Source organism: Bison bison, unplaced genomic scaffold (assembly GCF_000754665.1).
Source record: "Bison bison bison isolate TAMUID 2011002044 unplaced genomic scaffold, Bison_UMD1.0 scf7180017864375, whole genome shotgun sequence".
NCBI lineage: Eukaryota > Metazoa > Chordata > Mammalia > Artiodactyla > Bovidae > Bison > Bison bison.
The window spans coordinates 5,206,824-5,224,063 of record NW_011494947.1 but is presented as its reverse complement, the minus strand read 5'-3'; the positions used below and the strand labels follow the sequence as shown (position 1 = coordinate 5,224,063).

General features: G+C 52.8%; 1 protein-coding gene across 2 annotated transcripts in view; it reads right to left on the bottom strand.

Annotated features, from left to right (window-relative positions):
• Window positions 1-1,619: 1,619 nt before the first annotated feature.
• Window positions 1,620-17,240, bottom strand: part of SH2D3C (SH2 domain containing 3C) — a 33,137-nt gene continuing 17,516 nt past the window's right edge. For both annotated transcript variants that reach the window (XM_010856905.1, XM_010856906.1), the window contains 9 exons: window positions 13,325-13,453; window positions 11,418-11,872; window positions 9,773-9,897; window positions 7,726-8,261; window positions 6,658-6,773; window positions 5,508-5,679; window positions 4,823-4,934; window positions 4,245-4,451; window positions 1,620-2,254 (listed from right to left, as the gene is read on the bottom strand). In XM_010856905.1, coding sequence (XP_010855207.1) covers window positions 2,079-2,254; window positions 4,245-4,451; window positions 4,823-4,934; window positions 5,508-5,679; window positions 6,658-6,773; window positions 7,726-8,261; window positions 9,773-9,897; window positions 11,418-11,872; window positions 13,325-13,453 — 2,028 coding nt within the window. In that variant the 3' untranslated portion in view covers window positions 1,620-2,078. The remainder of the gene's footprint in view (window positions 2,255-4,244; window positions 4,452-4,822; window positions 4,935-5,507; window positions 5,680-6,657; window positions 6,774-7,725; window positions 8,262-9,772; window positions 9,898-11,417; window positions 11,873-13,324; window positions 13,454-17,240) is intronic.

The following is a 17,240-nucleotide window of genomic DNA, read 5'->3' as shown; positions in this document are numbered from 1 at the left end:
GTAACCTCAGATATGCAGATGACACCACCCTTATGGCAGAAAGTGAAGAGGAACTAAAAAGCCTCTTGATGAAAGTGAAAGAGGAGAGTGAAAAAGTTGGCTTAAAGCTCAACATTCAGAAAATGAAGATCATGGCATCTGGCCCCATCACTTCATGGGAAATAGATGGGGAAACAGTGGAAACAGGGTCAGACTTTATTTTGGGGGGCTCCAAAATCACTGCTGATGGTGACTGCAGCCATGAAATTAAAAGACGCTTACTCCTTGGAAGGAAAGTTATGACCAACCTAGATAGCATATTGAAAAGCAGAGACATTACTTTGCCAACAAAGGTCCGTCTAGTCAAGGCTATGGTTTTTCCAGTGGTCATGTATGGATGTGAGAGTTGGACTATAGAGAAAGCTGAGTGCCGAAGAATTGATGCTTTTGAAGTGTGGTGTTGGAGAAGACTCTTGAGAGCCCCTTGGACTGCAGGGAGATCCAATCAGTCCATTCTAAAGGAGATCAGTCCTGGGTGTTCATTGGAGGGACTTATGGTGAAGCTGAAACTCCAATACTTTGGTCACCTGATGCAGAGAGCTGACTCATTTGAGAAGACCTTGATGCTGGGAAAGATTGAGGGCAGGAGGAGAAGGGGACGACAGAGGATGAGATGGTTGGATGGCATCACCGACACAATGGAGATGGGTTTGGGTGGGCTCCAGGAGTTGGTGATGGATTGGGAGGCCTGGCATGCTGCGGTTCATGGGGTCACAAAGAGTCAGACCTGACTGAGTGACTGAACTGAACTGAACTGAACTTGGTCAGTTTCATGAAGCAAAGGGCCCCAGACGTTTCAAATTCAGTGACCAAGCTCCCCAGGCCTCCAGCCTACTGTGGGGTGGTGATGCACACTGCCCTTCTCCTCTGCCCATGTAATCAAGACAACTGCCTTCAAGGCCCTCCTCAACGATTCCTGCCCCACCCACCTCACGTGCACGTGCACACACACACACACACACACACACGAACTTTTGGGGCCACATTCCAAAACTTGAAAAGAAGTGAGTAGTTCCCACTATTGAGAAAAGGCAAGAACTCCGAGTCAGGATGCCCCCGTTCCAGCCTTCCTAATTCTGCTGCCATGACTCAGGGAAAGTCCCTTCTTCCTCCAGTTCTGTTTTCCTGAAGGAAGCTGGAATCTTAGATTTCATAAAGCCCTTCCACCCCCAAACATCTGGGATACTGGACTGTACATTTGGGTTCTGGAGGCAGGGAATGGAGAAGGAATGGGTGCAAGTCAGTAGTTCTCCTATGGGTGGGAATTAGCTATTTATCACCCTCTGGCCTGTGAGGAATGGTGATATGCCATGATGTACAGGCACATGGAGTGTTTCGGCTCACAAAGTGATGAATAAATGATCACTGAAAACCCATTATGGAACTTCCCTGGTGGTCCAAGTGGTTAAGACTCTAGGACAGGGGTTGGGTTTTAGTATTGGCTGTAACTCTGGCTCCTGGTACAATCTAGAAATGTGTCAAGTGCAAAATGAGTATTTGTTGAATGAATTGTTTCCACCTTTCACCTGAGAAAAGACACTTCCACCCCAAAGCCCCCTGAGAGACAGGAAAAAAAAAAAAAGAGTCATAAAAGTTTATTCTATGAAAGAAAGAACATGGTTTCTATACATATATTTACAGAACAGACAGATATATTTACAGCCAGAGGGAGGCCTTGGTGTCAGGCTTGGATTGTGGGCTAGGGGGGTGGGGGGAAGAGATGCCCGGAGAAGAGTGAGGAGGTATAAGAAGCCTCCTGTGGCTCAAACACAGGGCACCCTCAGCAGGAAGGGGAGAAGCAGAAACTGGAGGGAGAAACAGGGGTTCCAGTTCTTCCTGAAGAGAAGCCTGGTGAGTGTGGAGCAGGTAGGACGGAGCCCAGAGTCTGCATAGACCCTGGAGATGCACAGGAGATCCTGGAGTTGAACCTGGAATATTCTCAGGCTGATCACAGTGTCCCTGGGGTGCTCTGGGGCAAGGTCTGTGCCCTTCTGTTCCCGTTGCTGCCCGTAGCTGCAGAGGGGAAGGGTCCGTGGGGGTCACAGCTCACTGGAGCGGATGGCAGGCTCCAGTTTGTGGGAGAGGGCAGTGAGGACCTTGTCGAACTTCTCATAGCGTCGGGCCTGGCTGCTGCTGGCGCCCTGGCTGCCCCATAGGAGGCGCATCTGGAACTCGGTGCTGAACACCTCGAGGAGCTCCGGCCGGGCCTGGAAACCTGCAGGGAGGGGCATAGGGGTCAGGGGACCACCATCCAGCTAGGGAAGCTGGGGCTCCTACTCGGAGCCACCACATCCCTCAGGGCCCCATTCCAAGGGACCTTCCCCCACCTCTGCCAGGAATCCCACATGGTTTGTGGATGAACATAACCAAGCAGTTTAACACCTGGTCTTTGTCCTACTGTTCCTTGATAGTTCAGTTGGTAAAGAATCCACCTGCAACGCAGGAGACCCTGGTTGGATTCCTGTGTTGGGAAGATCCACTGGAGAAGGGATAGGCTACCCACTCCAGTATTCTTGGGCTTCCCTTGTGACTCAGCTGGTAAAGAATCCACCTGCAATGCAGGAGACCTGGGTTTGATCCCTGAGTTGGGAAGATCCCCTGGAGAAGGGAAAGGCTACCTACTCCAGTATTCTGGCCTAGAGAATTCCATGGACTATATAGTCCATGGGGTCGCAAAGAGTCGGATACGACTGAGCAACTTTCACTTTTCACTTTCAATAATTTAAAAAAAATATTTCTTAGTTGCAGCATGTGGGTTCTTTCACTGCAGCACACGGGCTTAGTAGTTGTGGTTTGTGGGTTTAGTTGCCCTGAGGGATGTGGGATTTTAGTTCCTTGACCAGGGATCGAACCTGCATCCCCTGCATTGGAAGGTGGATTCTTAACTATTGGACCACTAGGGAAGTCCCTGCAATATATAATTTTAAAATGACTAGAGGGACTTCCCTGGTGGTCCAATGGATAAGACTCCACACTCTCGATGCAGAGGGCCTGGGTTCAGTCCTTGGTCAGGGAACTAGATCCCACATGGCACTACTAGAAGATTCCAAATGCTGCAACTAAATATCCCACAACCTACAGTGCAGATGAAAGATCCTGCGTGCCTTGACTAAGACCTGGTGTGGCCAAATAAATAAATCAATAAAAATAAATATTAAAAAACAATAAAATAACTAGAAGATAAAATATCACTGCTAACTTGGGGTAAGATACTGGGTGATTCTTTTCTTTTTTGTATTTTTCTGTAAGCTCCAAAATTTGTCATAAGAAATATATATACATTCTGTAAGTAAACATAAACAAATTTTTGTTTTGTTTTTTTCTTTCTGAAGAAAGATAGGAAAGACGTATACCAAAACGACATTTACCAATCACCAGGTAAGTGTTGGTGATTTGTTTATTTGGGTTTTGTTCAGCTGTTATTTCCAGTTTGTCTACAGTGAACTTTTGTGACTTAAATATTGCCTAAAGAAGTAAAAGGTAGCTTGTCTGAAGCCATTATCTCTGCTTCTTCTGTGAGAAGGCATTCTATTTTCTGATTAAACTGAGAGCTCCCTGAAGACAGGGTGAGTCTGCCTCAGACCCGGGGCCCCAGACCTATTGCTTTGTAAACAGCCTTGTAAAGTGGGCTTGTCAGGATGCCCACTTCACAGATGAGAAAGCGGACGCTCAGAGAAGCTAAGATACACAGCTACTGTGCTCTTTGAATCATCTCTATGTCCCCCAAGCTGACCTGGTGCCTGCCACTAACAATTACTTGTCAAACTGCTGAATGAGTGAAGAAAAGGGGTGAGAAAAAGAAGTCAGGGAGGGGTGGGACGAATTGAGAAAGTAGCACTGACACATATACATTATCATATGTAAAATAGAGAGCTAGTGGGAAGTTGTTGTATAGCACAGGGAGCTCAACCAGTGCTCTGCGACAACCTAGAGAGGTGGGCTGAGATGGGGAGGGAGGTTCAAGAGGGAAGGGACAAATGTATACTTATGGCTGATTTATGTTGCTGTAAGGCAGAAACCAATACAACATTGTAAAGCAATTATTCTACAATTAAAAAAAAAAAAGTCAAGGAGACGGGGCAGCAAAGAGGGATGGAGAAATCTGAAGGGATATTTGGAGAAGAAGGGAGAGCCAGTTATGCGGAGGGAGGCCCAGGCTGCAGGATCAGCAGTGGCTTGCCCCCCAGACGCAACCAGTGACTCACCCTGCAGCTTGACTTCAGCATTGGTATGATACAGGCCGCCATGGTGTGCCACCGTGCGGGCGGCCTCCAGGTGGGCCAGCACCACCTCCACGCCATGCTCCGTGCTGCCCCAGGGCTCAGGGCCCTCGGCGGGGGCCGAGTCACATTCCAGCAGAGTGATGAGCGGCAGGATGTGAGGAAATGTGGTGTTGCTCAGCGGCGGGCCTTCTGCAGGGAGGGAGGCATGGCGTTTAGAGGTCTCAGAGGAACCCACCGTCCACCAAGGTCCAGAAACCAAGGATGTGTTAGGGGAAGGGCCCTGCCTGAGGTCCCAGCAAGAGCCCCCAGGATTCTGACTCATGAGACAAACCCCGCCCTTTGGATTCCTCCAGCTGAACCCACTGCCCCTTGGCCCAGCCCAGGGGCTGAGGGTGGACCTGGACATGGCATACACACTTGCCAGGTGCAGAAAGTGAGCGCAAGAATGGCCTGCACAGAGCTCAGTCAAGCCCTCAACATCCTCCCTACTGGGAGAGTCTGGGCCAGCCCAGAGAGGGCTGGAACCCGTCCGAGGCCACACAGCAAGATGGGGGAGGTACCTTTGCCCTCATTGAGGCTCTTGAGGAATGGCTTGAGCGTCTTCTCATAGAGGATGGCACCCTCTGTGTGTCGCTGCCGCAGGGTCACCCATGTCTGTTCCAGCCGGGCAATCTAGGGAGATCAGGCTATGAGCGACTAGCCAGGGAAGGGGCCTGCTGGGGCCACAGGCCAGTATGCTGAGCTGACACCCAGATGTGGGATAGTAATTATTAGTATAATCACCATTCAGGTCTCAGGGACAGGGCTGATGGCTTTTCACAGGTCCCCATAAGTCCTCGCAACAACCCATTTTACATATGAGGGAACTAAGGCTCAGAGAGGACAATAAAGGCACTCCCCTCATGAGATTGCTTTAAGGAATCAGTTTCTAAGTACTCAATGTACCTTGCGCATAGTCAGTGCTTGCTAAAGCTAGCCACTTTATATTTATTCTTTCAACTCTTATAAAGTTCCTCAATCATTTTACAGGTGGAGAAACGGAGAGCAGGGAAAGGGAAAGACTTTGTCTGGAAGCAGGTCAGCACCAAAAGGACTCAGTTCTCCCAGTTACTCTGTCACCAATGCTGCCTAAAAGGTCCTCAAGTTCTTCCTGATTCAATAGACAGCCGTCCCAAAGGGACACGTATCAGGGCTCCTCGCAACAGAGACTAGCTTATGTCCAGTGCTACGTGGGCCCCTCAGTACCTGGGCCATATCCAGGGCACCCATGACCGCAGCGAAGCTGAACATGTTGCCCATGGTCCCTCGAAGCTCGGCTGCCAGCTGGATGGTCTTGTGCAGGAGCGCTGCCCGCTCCTCAGCGGAGCCCGTGCAGCCCAGGATGTCCATAGCCAGCATGATGGACATGGTGTGGAACCTGTTGGAGCGGCCGGGTCAGAGGGGCGGGGCCAGGGATCTAGGGTTGGGGTCCCTGTGGTTGGGCGCCGAGGGGTGGAGGATAGAGCCAAAAGTGAGAGGTTGTAAAGAGTCAATGAGATTAGGGGGTGCGGCCAAAGTGTGGGCGGGGATAAAGCAAAGTTAAGGGGTTCTGATTGGTCAGTATAAGTCAGGGGGCGGGGCCAGACACCCGTGAGCGCCAGGCTGAGGACCGTGGGACCGATCAGAGGAAATCATCAGAAATCATCCGACAGAGCTGTTCTAAGAAAAGAAAGAAGAGAAGCCGGAGCTGATGGGCGGGCCAAGGCTCACAGATTGTGGTCAGTCAAGAGAATACAGAAAGTGAATTCGGAGATAAAGGACTCAGTCTTTGAAAAACCAGGATTACTTGGAACTGGATAAAGAAAGCTGAGCACCCAAGAATTGATGCTTTTGAACTGTGGTGTTGGAGAAGACTCTTGAGAGTCCCTTGGACTACAAGGAGATCCAACCAGTCCATCCTAAAGGAGATCAATCCTGAATTTTCATTGGAAGAACTGATGCTGAAGCTGAAACTCCAATACTTTGGCCCCCTGATGCGAAGAACTGACTCATTCGAAAAGACCCTGATGCTGGGAAAGATTGAAGGCGGGAGGAGAAGGCGACGACAGAGGATGAGATAGTTGGATGGCATCACCGACTCAATGGGCATGACTTTGAGTAAACTCCAGGAGTTGACGATGGATGGGGAGGCCTGGCGGGCTGCAGTCCTTGGGGTTGCAAAGTGTCGGATACGACTGAGCGACTGAACTGACTGAATGAACTGGATATCAGGAACAATTGGTCAATGGGATAGAGGGCGTGGCTATGATCTGGGAGCCGGGGTGAGAGACTGCGATTGGCCAACCGGCCACACTGAAGAGCAGCGAGGTAGTCCAGGGGGTTGGTTCCCGGTGACTCCCGTGTGCGCGCGCCTTACCTTTCCAGCAGGTCTAGTCGTAGCTGCCGGCCATGGGGGAGAGTGAGCAGCTCCATGCCCCAGCGGACTCCCATTAGGGTCTGCATCTCCTTGGTAACGCCCAGTATCCTAGCAACCTACAAGGACGCCCAGAGGGCTGATTAATTTCCTGTCAGGGCTAGCCCAAGCCATCTGGGAGTCAGAGAGCTTTATCTAGCAGGGCAGCCTGGCTGGGAAGCCGGCTCTGAATTCCAGGTTTATGACTAACCCTCTGACATGGAGCAAATGAGTTTCACTCTCCCCATCTATGAAACGCAGGATAAATGGAAAAATGCCCAATGGGGTCTGACATGTGCCAGAGGTGCCCAGGACACTCTTATTTCAGAAGAAATAAGGTCCAGGGAGGGAAAGGGCTTGTCCTAGGTCACACACTGGACCTAGAACCCAGGGCTTCTTCCTTCATGCCTAGTACTCTTCACAGCGCCGCATCTCAGCGCTGTTTCTTTTCTTTCTTTTTGAGCTCAGAGACAAGTGTGACCAAATAATCAGTGTTCCCCTCCCCAACACACACACACACACACCCCCCCCAAACTTCAGAGGGAGAAACTGAGGCATAGATCAAGTTAGGGTCCTTAGATGGGCAGGATTCATTCAAAGCAAAGGCCCAGGCATTAACAATTTATGGACCTAGACAATGAGTTTTGTCCACTAGGGGGGTGGGGGTAGGGAGTCTGGCCTCTTATAGTCCCTGGACCGGCCAGACCAACTCTCACCGGGCTCAAAAAATGTCCCAGGGAGCCAGACACCACTAGTTTTCAGGACTCCTCGGTTCCAGTGCCAAACTGACATCTGGAGGAAGCAAGAGTATCTCAGCTTTTGCTTTTTTTTTTTCAAGGAGAAAATGGGAGCCCAGAGAGGTAAAGTGATTAGTCAGAGTCACACAGCAAGTAAAGGGCAGCCATGAAGTCAGAATCCAGGACCACTCACTCTACTTGGGGATGTGGGGGCCAGTTCCTCACCACCCTAACCCCTGTCCCAAAGCTAGAGGATAAAGGTATACCCCTGCCCCAGTGTGCACCCAGCACCTACCAGGCAGTCAACCTTGGTAACGTGCCGGGCCAGTGTCCGGGCGTCGACCTCTGCCAGCAGCTCCTTGACCTTACGCAGGAGGCCCACCTCCAGTGGCCGGTTATCCTTGGGGATCAACAGTGACTGGAAGGTAGCCGGGTTAAAGGAAGAGGTGGCTTCCACAACAGGGACTGTGAAGGTTCTGCCCCAGTCCCCTTCGGAGGCCCCGTTTTCTGACAGTTCCTTAAGCTTCTCCCCATAGCTCCTGGCCTGGCGGCCGGAGGCTTCAGCTGCTGCCCACTCTCGGCTGCCACGGACAGGAGGCTGGAGCTGGCAGTAATGGCCAGAGTCCGGGTCACTGTAGCTGCTGAGCGACGGTGATGGGGAGGCCTTGCAGAGGGTGTGGGAGGGGCTGGAGTAAGGGCCCTTGTCCGACTCCCCGTGGGGCTTTGGAGCACTTCCGGAACACAGCTGGGGTTCGCTGGAGCGGCGCGTGACAGGGGAGGCGGGCAGTGCTGTGGCTGAGGGGGCGGCAGGGGCGGCATGGACACGGGTCACTGCAGGGAAATAAAGAGAGACAACTAGTTACCATGACTCCCTAGCCAGTGTGGTTCCCCCACTGCTTTCCCAGAGGACAAGCTCCACCCACCCTACAGGGGTGATATCCCGCCTCCCTGTACCCAGGCCAGGCCCAGCTGACACTGGCACATTGACCAGCCCTCAGTGATATTCTCAAATTCCCTGGACCCCAGGGGTCAGACTTTCTTATCCTAAGGCTGCTGCAGCCTTGGGGAACCACTGAGCTACTTGAAGGAGCTTTCTGTGATTCAGAGAAGCTAAGCACTTGCTGGAGTTCACTATGTGGAATCATTTCTCAATGAATTAATAATAAGGATTTATTGAGGACATGTGTTCTGGGAGCTGGTGACATGCTGTAGCTACACCAGTCAAAACAGTAAAACCATCATCCAAAATTAGAGGTGATGTTTATTGAGTTCTAACTGCCTGCGAGATCCTTCGCTGCCCCTTAATCTGTTTAACCCTCTCAACATCCTGAGCATGAGTACTTTTATGATCCTCATTCTTCAGATGAGAAAAGTGAGACTCAGAGAAGCCAGCTGACCTGCCTAAGGTCACCCAACCAGCAAAGGGTAGAGCTGGGATTCAAAACCAGGTGTCGAGTCCTCACTCCTGGGTACTTCCCTGTGCCATGTTGCTTAGAAGTTGTCCAATAAATAATTTGTGGCAAAGCATCTTAACATTTACACTCAGGGGTGTTGTTTGGAAGGCAAGTTGGCAGTTATGACAAGCTGGCAGGCCCGTGGTTAGAGAAGAATTTGTGACAACCCATATAGACAACTACATGGCAACAGGGCATTTCCCAGCAAAGGTTCCCCTGGGCTGCCCCTCTGCACGCTTTGCCTGCCATGTGGACAATATGTGGTATGGCCTGCTGAAAACATTATTTTTTTTTCTTCCAGAAATGAGCTAGTGGCATGTTTCTACAGTAGAAATCTTCTTTATATTAAAAAAAAATGCACAGTGCTCTGTGCTTTCTGCTCAATTTTGCTGGGAATGTAGAACTTCTCTGAAAAGATCTATTTAAAAGAAAAAATAAATGAATAAAGCAAGCTTGACCAGTCCAGTTGGATCCCACCATTTGGAATCAGGGATACATTAAATCCCAGCCAATAACAGGGCCTGGTCAAGTGGCTCCTCACATGCGGAGGCTCTTGACCAATGGGGACTGAGTGTTGCTGACTGCACAAACTTCATAGCACTGAAGCCCAGATTCAGTAGCATTCAAGAGAATGCATGGAAACCACATCCACAGTGCCTGGTATCCAATAGGGACTCAGTGAATTGTTGCAGAATGAACCAGCCACGGCTATGTTTTGCATGTCAACATGGATAGTTTTAGTATCCACTGTTGCAGGGCATGTCTCTCAGATAAGAGGAAGAGGCACACATGATCAAACACTGTAACAGAAATCGTCAGACAGTGCACACATGGGCACACGAGGCCACCCCCACCAGACCCCCACGCGCCCCCCTTCACTGGCCATACCGGTACTATAGGCAGGGGAGCTGGGGCTCTCGGAGATAGGGGACATGGGCGAGTGCAGGTCTTGGATCTGGTCCATGCTGAGTGCACAGTTGCGGATGGATTCCCGGGGGTGGGGCAGTGATGTGCTGTGGAGCAGACACCTTCATGAGCAAGGAGCCCAGAGGTCAGGGTCCTCAGCTAGCATTAGGACACCCACCTCTGCCTCTATCCTAGATCTGCTGAACTTCAGAGGCAGAAAAGGCTTAGAAATGATCACGTCCAACCTCCCACCTGGCAGGTACAAAAACTGAAGCCCAGAGGAGGAAGGGCTTGTTCAGTCCACAACCTGCACAACTGTTCTCTTCCCTGGGAACCTTGCCCCCAACTTGAAGAATGGTCTGGGGAGAGAGGCTAGCAAGAAAGATGGCCAGGCCAAGGGAGCCAAACCCACGGTCCTGGCCTCTCCTCACTGATCCCACACTATTACTCAGGATGCCTTGGGCACACATGGCCTGTAGATCCTGGCACTGTTTTAATCACTGGTTCCAAACCACAGGCCAAGTGGTTACTCCCCACAGGGTATCCAACCAGCAGTTCCTTGGCTGACAGCACGCAGTCCAGGTCCAGGGAAATGGGACCTATCGAAGTGCTGAAGCAAGCACGTGAGTGCTAAGTCACTTCATTCGTAACTGACTCTTTGTGACCCTATGGAATGTAGCCCACCAGATTTCTCTGTCCATGGGATTCTCCAGGCAAGAATACTGGAGTGGGTTGCCATTTCTTACTCCAGGGGATCTTCCTGACCCAGGGATCGAACCTGCATCTCTTGTCTCCTGCATTGGCAGGCGGGTTCTTTACCACTAGCACCACTTGGGAAGCCCCAAAAGATGGCACGTCTTGCTGCAAACAGCCAGGGAAGCCATAGAAACTAGGGGCACAGACTTTGGAGTTGTGGACCTGGGTCTGAATCTTGGTCCTACGACTCTCTAGCAAGTAGCTACCCCTCTTCAAGCCTAGTTCTCATCTACAAAGTGGCAGAATGGACAGAAGCCACCTCCCAGGGGACGTGGGAATCAGTGAGGTTGAGAACAGCATCAGGAGAGGGCCGGGTGCACAGTAGGGCTTCAGGAATGATTTGCAGCTGTGGCTTGTCCTCGGATCAGGGCCCAGTGTCACCAAGCCCCTGACATCTGGGTATCATCAAAAATGTCGCTGAAAACATTCCACTCCCTGTGCGATGGTTTGCAAAATGCTCTGTTCTGATGCCCACCTGGGCCTAGTCAGGTGGGGTGAGGTGGGGTAGCATTAGCAATAGGGATCAGGTCCTTGCCTGGGACAGGACAGCACCCAGGGCTCCTCCAGACCCGAGGGAGCTTTCTGAGTGAGGGCTCTTTATAGGTCGGCACGTGGAGGCAAGAGAGGAGGAAGGTCAGGGCCAAGGGCGCACAGCTAGTTGTAGCAGAGCTGAGACTGCGACTGGGCTCCACACCCCACTCAGCATGGCGGGAGCTTCCTCCTCTTGTTCTGCACACACTGAGGCTCCAGGGCAGTCATTTTACCCCAGACCAGTGTGACTAGGCCTCTCCTTTTCCCACCAGCACTCACATTACTGACACTCCCACTTGACAGATGGGAAGACTGAGGCCGAATTTGGGTTCTCACTCACCTGGTGGGGCAGCCATCACTGCGGGTGACCTTGTCAGCAGTAAGCCCATCGGTCATGGTGACGCTCCGCCGCTTCATGTGGCTGCCCTTGGGGCCCGAGGGGCTGGCAGGGCTGGCGGCCTTGCCCCCACCCTGGCCCAGGCCATAGCAGGCCTCCAGGTAGCGCAGTGGGAAGGTGCGGTTGACCGGGCAGTAGATGATGGCACCGCTCTGCTCCGACACAGCCTTGCGGCTGCCCACATGGTACCGCACCAGGGCCGGCACGTGGTCGAAGCTCTCCTGCTCGAACAGGTATTGGATGTGGGTGTAGCTCTCACCCGCCTTCACCACCACCTTGTTGATCTTGAAGTGCAAGGCCTGGTTGCGCCAGCGGCACGTGAGCACATAGTCACCCAGGCTGGTGAGCGAGTCCCGGATGAGGAAGTCACCATTGCGCTGCACCAGGGTCTCCGAGACCTGGAAGAGGCAAGGGTCAGGCTGGAGCGGGGCAGGAGAGGGCCAGACCCTGGGTCTGGGGCACACAGTCAACAGAGACAGCTGAAGCTTGGGAGGGGGACCCAACGACCCAGATTCAGAGGGTGCATCTCAGCCAGAAGCCATGGGTCTGAGCACAGAGGCTCAGACATGGAGGGACATCGCACTCTGGAAAGGGAGTCCCCAAGATCTGAAACTCAGGTCTCAGACCTACTCCTTCTCAGGGATCTCACTGGGCACAGTGAATTCCCCATCCTTCTTCCTCCAAACAGCCAGGGCTCTGGCATGTCTCTGGGCTGAATATCCTCCCATTCCTGCTCACCTGGTGAACTATCCCTTCCACAATGGCCTGTCTCCTCAGCACCCCTTCCTTGGGGCAGCCCACACCCCCTGTCTGGCAATCCATTCTTGAGCTTCTCCCACTGGGTTCTGACTGCCTGCCTGTCGACCCCTACCCTGGACTACCAGCTGTCGAGGGAAGTCACCACCTATTTTATCTCTGCATCCTTGGTGCCCAGCACAGGAGCTGGCAGAGTTGATAATTGACAAAGATTTATAGCAAGCATGAAAAGTGGAAGAACAGGTGACCGTTAGCCCAAGCCTATGCCTCAGCCCAGAAAGTCAACCTTATCAAAACTGAATCACTGAAGTGCTGATATTCACTAACCAAACACATAAGAGGCTGATGTATAGACCTATAACAGTAACTAAAAATATTAGTGTTAATAGTAATCACCACCACCACCACCATAAAGGACAATGTTCATTGAGCTCACTGCATATCAGACATCATGTTAAGCACCTCACATGAATTAACTCATTTAATTCTCACGTGCTGAGTTACTTTAGTTGTGTCTGACTCTTTGTGACCCTAGGGACCATAGCCCACTAGGCTCCTCTGCGTTTGGGATTCTCCAGGCAAGAAAACTAGAGTGGGTTACCATGCCCTCCTCCAGGGGATCTTCCCGACTCAGGAATCAAACCTGCATCTCTTATGCCTCCTGCATTGGCAGGAGAGTTCTTTACCAATAGAGCCACCTGGGAATTCTCACAACCAACCTTTACAATAGGTACTATTATTAGCCCTCACTTAATTAATTAATTAATTTAGCCCACACCTTGCAGCATGTGGGATCTTAGTTCCCTGACCAGGGATCAAACCTGTGGCCCCTGCAGTGGAAGCACAGAGTCTAAACCACTGGACCACCAGAGAAGCCCCATATCCTCAATGTTATAGGTGAGGAAACTGGGGCTCAGAGAGGTAAAGAGACTTGTTCAAGGTCACACAGTAAGTTAAATGGCAGAGCTAGACCTCATCCCAGTCTACTCTGATTGAACCCACCGAACGATAGTTGGAGCTTTTCTGGTCTGGGACTGGCCAAGGCGGTGGGGGGAAGGGTCTAGGGCTGGGGTCCCAGCTCAGGGCCCACTCACCTCACGTGGGATGCGGCCGTGGTACCAGGCATGGCTGCGGAGATCTGTGCTGCTGAGTTTGAGCTCTTCCTCCAACTCCTTGTGCAGTTTCTCAGGCGATGAGTCTAAGATGTACTTCTCCTTGGAGAACTAGGCAGAAGACAGCAAAAGTTGGCATCCAGTCTGAAGCCCCTTCCCCCTTCCCTCTCAACTTCCCCCACCTCAGGTGAACTCATTCTATCCCGGGACTCTGGGAACACTTAGGTACAGATGCCAGAAAGGTTCTCACCCATGAGTCCCTATCCCAGTAGGTGTAGAGGAATCTCAATTAAATCCACCAAAAAGTGCCTACTGTGTGCTAGGCACTGCATTATTGCCAGGGTAGACAGGGAAATAAACAAGCCTGACCTCAAAGAAGCTCCTTGTCTAAGACAGGAGGCAAAAGCAACACAAGTATTTCAGCAGACTGCAGTCAGCACCACAGTACTGGACAGCGGCAAAGAGCTGGGTAGCTTTCAAAAGGGAGATGGAGTCTAGGCCAGGTAGAGTGGTCTAGGAAGGCTTCCTGGAGGAGATGGCACTCATGAAATTCATTTTGTACCAAGGACACCAAACTGATCTGGAAGTAGGGGGAGGGAGGATTTCTACAAGTGGATAAGACAGCAAGTACTCAGGTAAAACCGTGGACAAAAACAGGGCTGTGTGGATGAGGATACATTCTGGGGCAGTGAATTATACAGGGGTGGAGGAGGCAGCTACAAAGAGGGACGCAGAGGCCCCCGCCAAAGGCATCTGTGATGTCCTTTACTGTTCACAAAGCCCCTTCTTCCTTGCTATCCCAAGCAATCCCTGCTAGATGGGGCAACCAGCCCAGCAGGGAAGCCTGAGGTCACTCACTGGGGCTAATGCCCAGGATCCCCCTTTCCACCTGCCCAAGGTGGAGATTCCTGGTTTCCTGGTTGCTGTGGCTTGGGGTTGGAAGCCTAAGAACAGGGAGATGGGAATCCCTGCTGCCAGGTACATTCCCACCACAGAAAGTGAAAGTGAAGTCACTCAGTTGTGTCCGACTCTTTGCAACCCCATGGACTGTAGCCTATCAGGCTCCTCCGTCCATGGGATTTTCCAGGCAAAGTGCTGGAGTGGATTGCCATTTCCTTCTCAGGGGATCTTCCCGACCCGAATCAAACCCGGGTCTCCTGCATTGCAGGCAGACACTTTATCATCTGAGCCACCAGGGAAGCCCTTGCCCAATTCTGGCTATGTTGTATGAATCCCCAGGGCCTCAGTTTCTTCCTCTATAAAATGGGTACAATTGCAGAACCTGCCTCACCAGGTTGCAAGGATGAAAGGAGACAATACTTCAAAGCACTGCAACCAGCCCACAGATGTGCTTGTCACTCTGAGAACATGTAACATTGCTCCCTTTCCCCAACTCCAGGCCCCAAAGATGGCTGGCCCAGGACGGATAGATCTGGCCCAGAACTGACCAGGCAGCAAGACAGATGAAGGGGGTCACTAAAGGGCAATCTCTCCCCAGGAGCCACTCCTCACCAGGGTCCAGCAGCTTCCAGTCCACTCCCTGCCTCCTCTGACCTTTCACAGTTCTCAGAGCCTAACCCTGCCACTCCATTTGTTATCCCTCTGCTTCTACTGCCTCAGTTTACCTCAGTCTACACTGCTCCTAAGACACCCCATTTCCCAGCTTCAGAGATATCTTGAATTTCTGACTCCATTATGTCCACATTGATGGAACCCCCACTCTAGGACAGGTCTTATGCCACTCTAGGACAGTCCCTAGGACAGGGACTGAATCCAAGGTCATCAGTAAAGGCAGCCTCAGCCCTAGGGGAGCTACGCAGATACTGACAAGCAATCCTAGGGTTTCTGGATGCTCAGAGACACACAGGGAGCTCCAGGAGGAGATGAGCATGTCCCTCCTCATCTGGTCAGGGAGTCCCTGAAGAGGTGATGTCTCCACCAAGACCTGAATGAGCCAAGCAAAAGGATTACAGTGGGGACTGACAGGCAACCAGGTGGGCAAGAAAGAGCTCTGGGAAGAGAGTGGCAAACTCAGGGCCCTGTAGAAAGAGCTAAGGCCCTGGGGGTGGGGGAAGAAGCTTCAGAAGGGCTGGGGGGTGGCAGGGGCAGGCGTGGCAGGGCTGTGAATCTGCCTTGGGAAGCTGAGATTAACCCAGAGGCCACAGCAGAGCTGCAGAGGGTTTTTAAAGCATTGGGGTAGGTTCGATCAGCTGTGTGGAGAGGGCCTGGAGTGTGTTCCAGGCAATGGCAGGGCAGGGTGGAGTGTTGGGGTGGGGACTGGGGGAAGGGTGTTTAGACAACCATTGATGGGGTGCAGGGAAGAGGGTGGCGTGGGTCAGAGAGGATTCTAGGCAGACAGCTTGGGAAGACAATGAAACACTCTCCAAGGTGGGCAAGACTGGTGGCAGGAGCAGCTTGACGATCGGCTCATAAAATTCTGAGCTGTGAGGAGCCTGTAAGGCTCTGGGGACAGATGGTGGGAGTGGGTGACATAGATGAGTGCTCAGGAAAAGGCAGGGCCTGGAGATGGGGATTCTGAACATCCCCTGCCCAGGGTAGAAACTGATCCCCCAGAAAGGCAGGGAGTTTCAGGGTGAGCTGACATTTGGGCCTTCTCAGGTTCCTGCACTTCCCCATGGAGTTCCCTAGTCTTCAAGGTCCTGGCCCCTCTCCTAAACCACACCACACCCTGGGGAGGGAAGAGTGCAAGTCATGGGGGAGATTCCTCCTTGACAAAGAGCATGCAGTTGAGAAGTTGCCCCAGTACCACAGCTGCAGCAAGAGGGACGGGGGGCAAAGAAGGGGAGAGGGCTTCGGGGGAAAGAACCGGGTCCCAAGACTCTGCCTGCCACTGTGTGGCCTTGAGCCAGTCAGTTTCCCTCTCTGGGCCATAAATAGGGGGTGGGAGACTGGGCTCTGCTTTTCCAACCATAATCAACGGTTAGGGAGAATCTGGCGGACGAACTGGGTCATCCCACACACCTGAAGTTAGGGAACCCTAGGGTCCCTGTGCCCTCTTCCTCACCTTCGACCCGGGGGTCCCTAGCTCCCAAAGGGAGTGGGTGCTGGGGCGCGAATGCAGCATCCCTGCGCCCGGGAGCATTGCTATTGGCCAGAGATGATCTCACCGCCTCCCGGCCTGCGAGCGCCTGATTGGCGGGTGCAGGGATGCTGCGCTCAGCCGCCGGCAGGGCAGTCATTCAGGCGGGCTCGAAGCGTGCGTGTATATGTGTGTGTGTGTGTGTGTGTGTGTGTGTGTGAGCCTGGGGGAGCGCAGAAGTGATGCGCCCAGCGTCCCCCACAGGGCTTGAGAGGCGAAAGCGCGGAGACCCCGGGTCAAGGTCTTAACCCCTTCGCAACAGCCAGTGCCCAGCCAGACCCCTCTAGCTCCCTTCAGTCAGGCAACCCTAAGCAAAGCCATCCCCAGATGATGCTCCGCAGAGAGGCGGGGTCCGGGTCCTCCCCTCCACCCCCTTCCATTTAACCCTTTCACTGCCACAGCGCCGTCCCGCACTGCCCGGCCAGCTGGGCTAGGAGCCCCGCGCCCCAAGCATGCCCGAGCCCACCTAGAGGGCAAGAGAGTCGCGGGCGCTCCGACCGCAGCCGCGGCAGCATCCCCTCAGCTTCTCATCCCTCTCTCAGCCTTTGGACCCCGGCCCAGCGCCCCCCGGTACAACGCGGGAGTCAGTCTGCCCGGGTCAGATGCAGGGGCCGGAGTGCTCGCAGGAGAACCGGCAGGACGCCGGAGACCCCATCTCCTGGTACCCAGTGCCCCAGCTCAGCTCCTCCCTGCGGAGGAGGCAGAAGCAACCGGAATGGCAGCCTCCGCAGCCCCAAGTCTCGGGAGGGGCGGCTGGACCCTCACCCTGCGGAGCGTCTGGGCGCCCAAAGGTGAGGC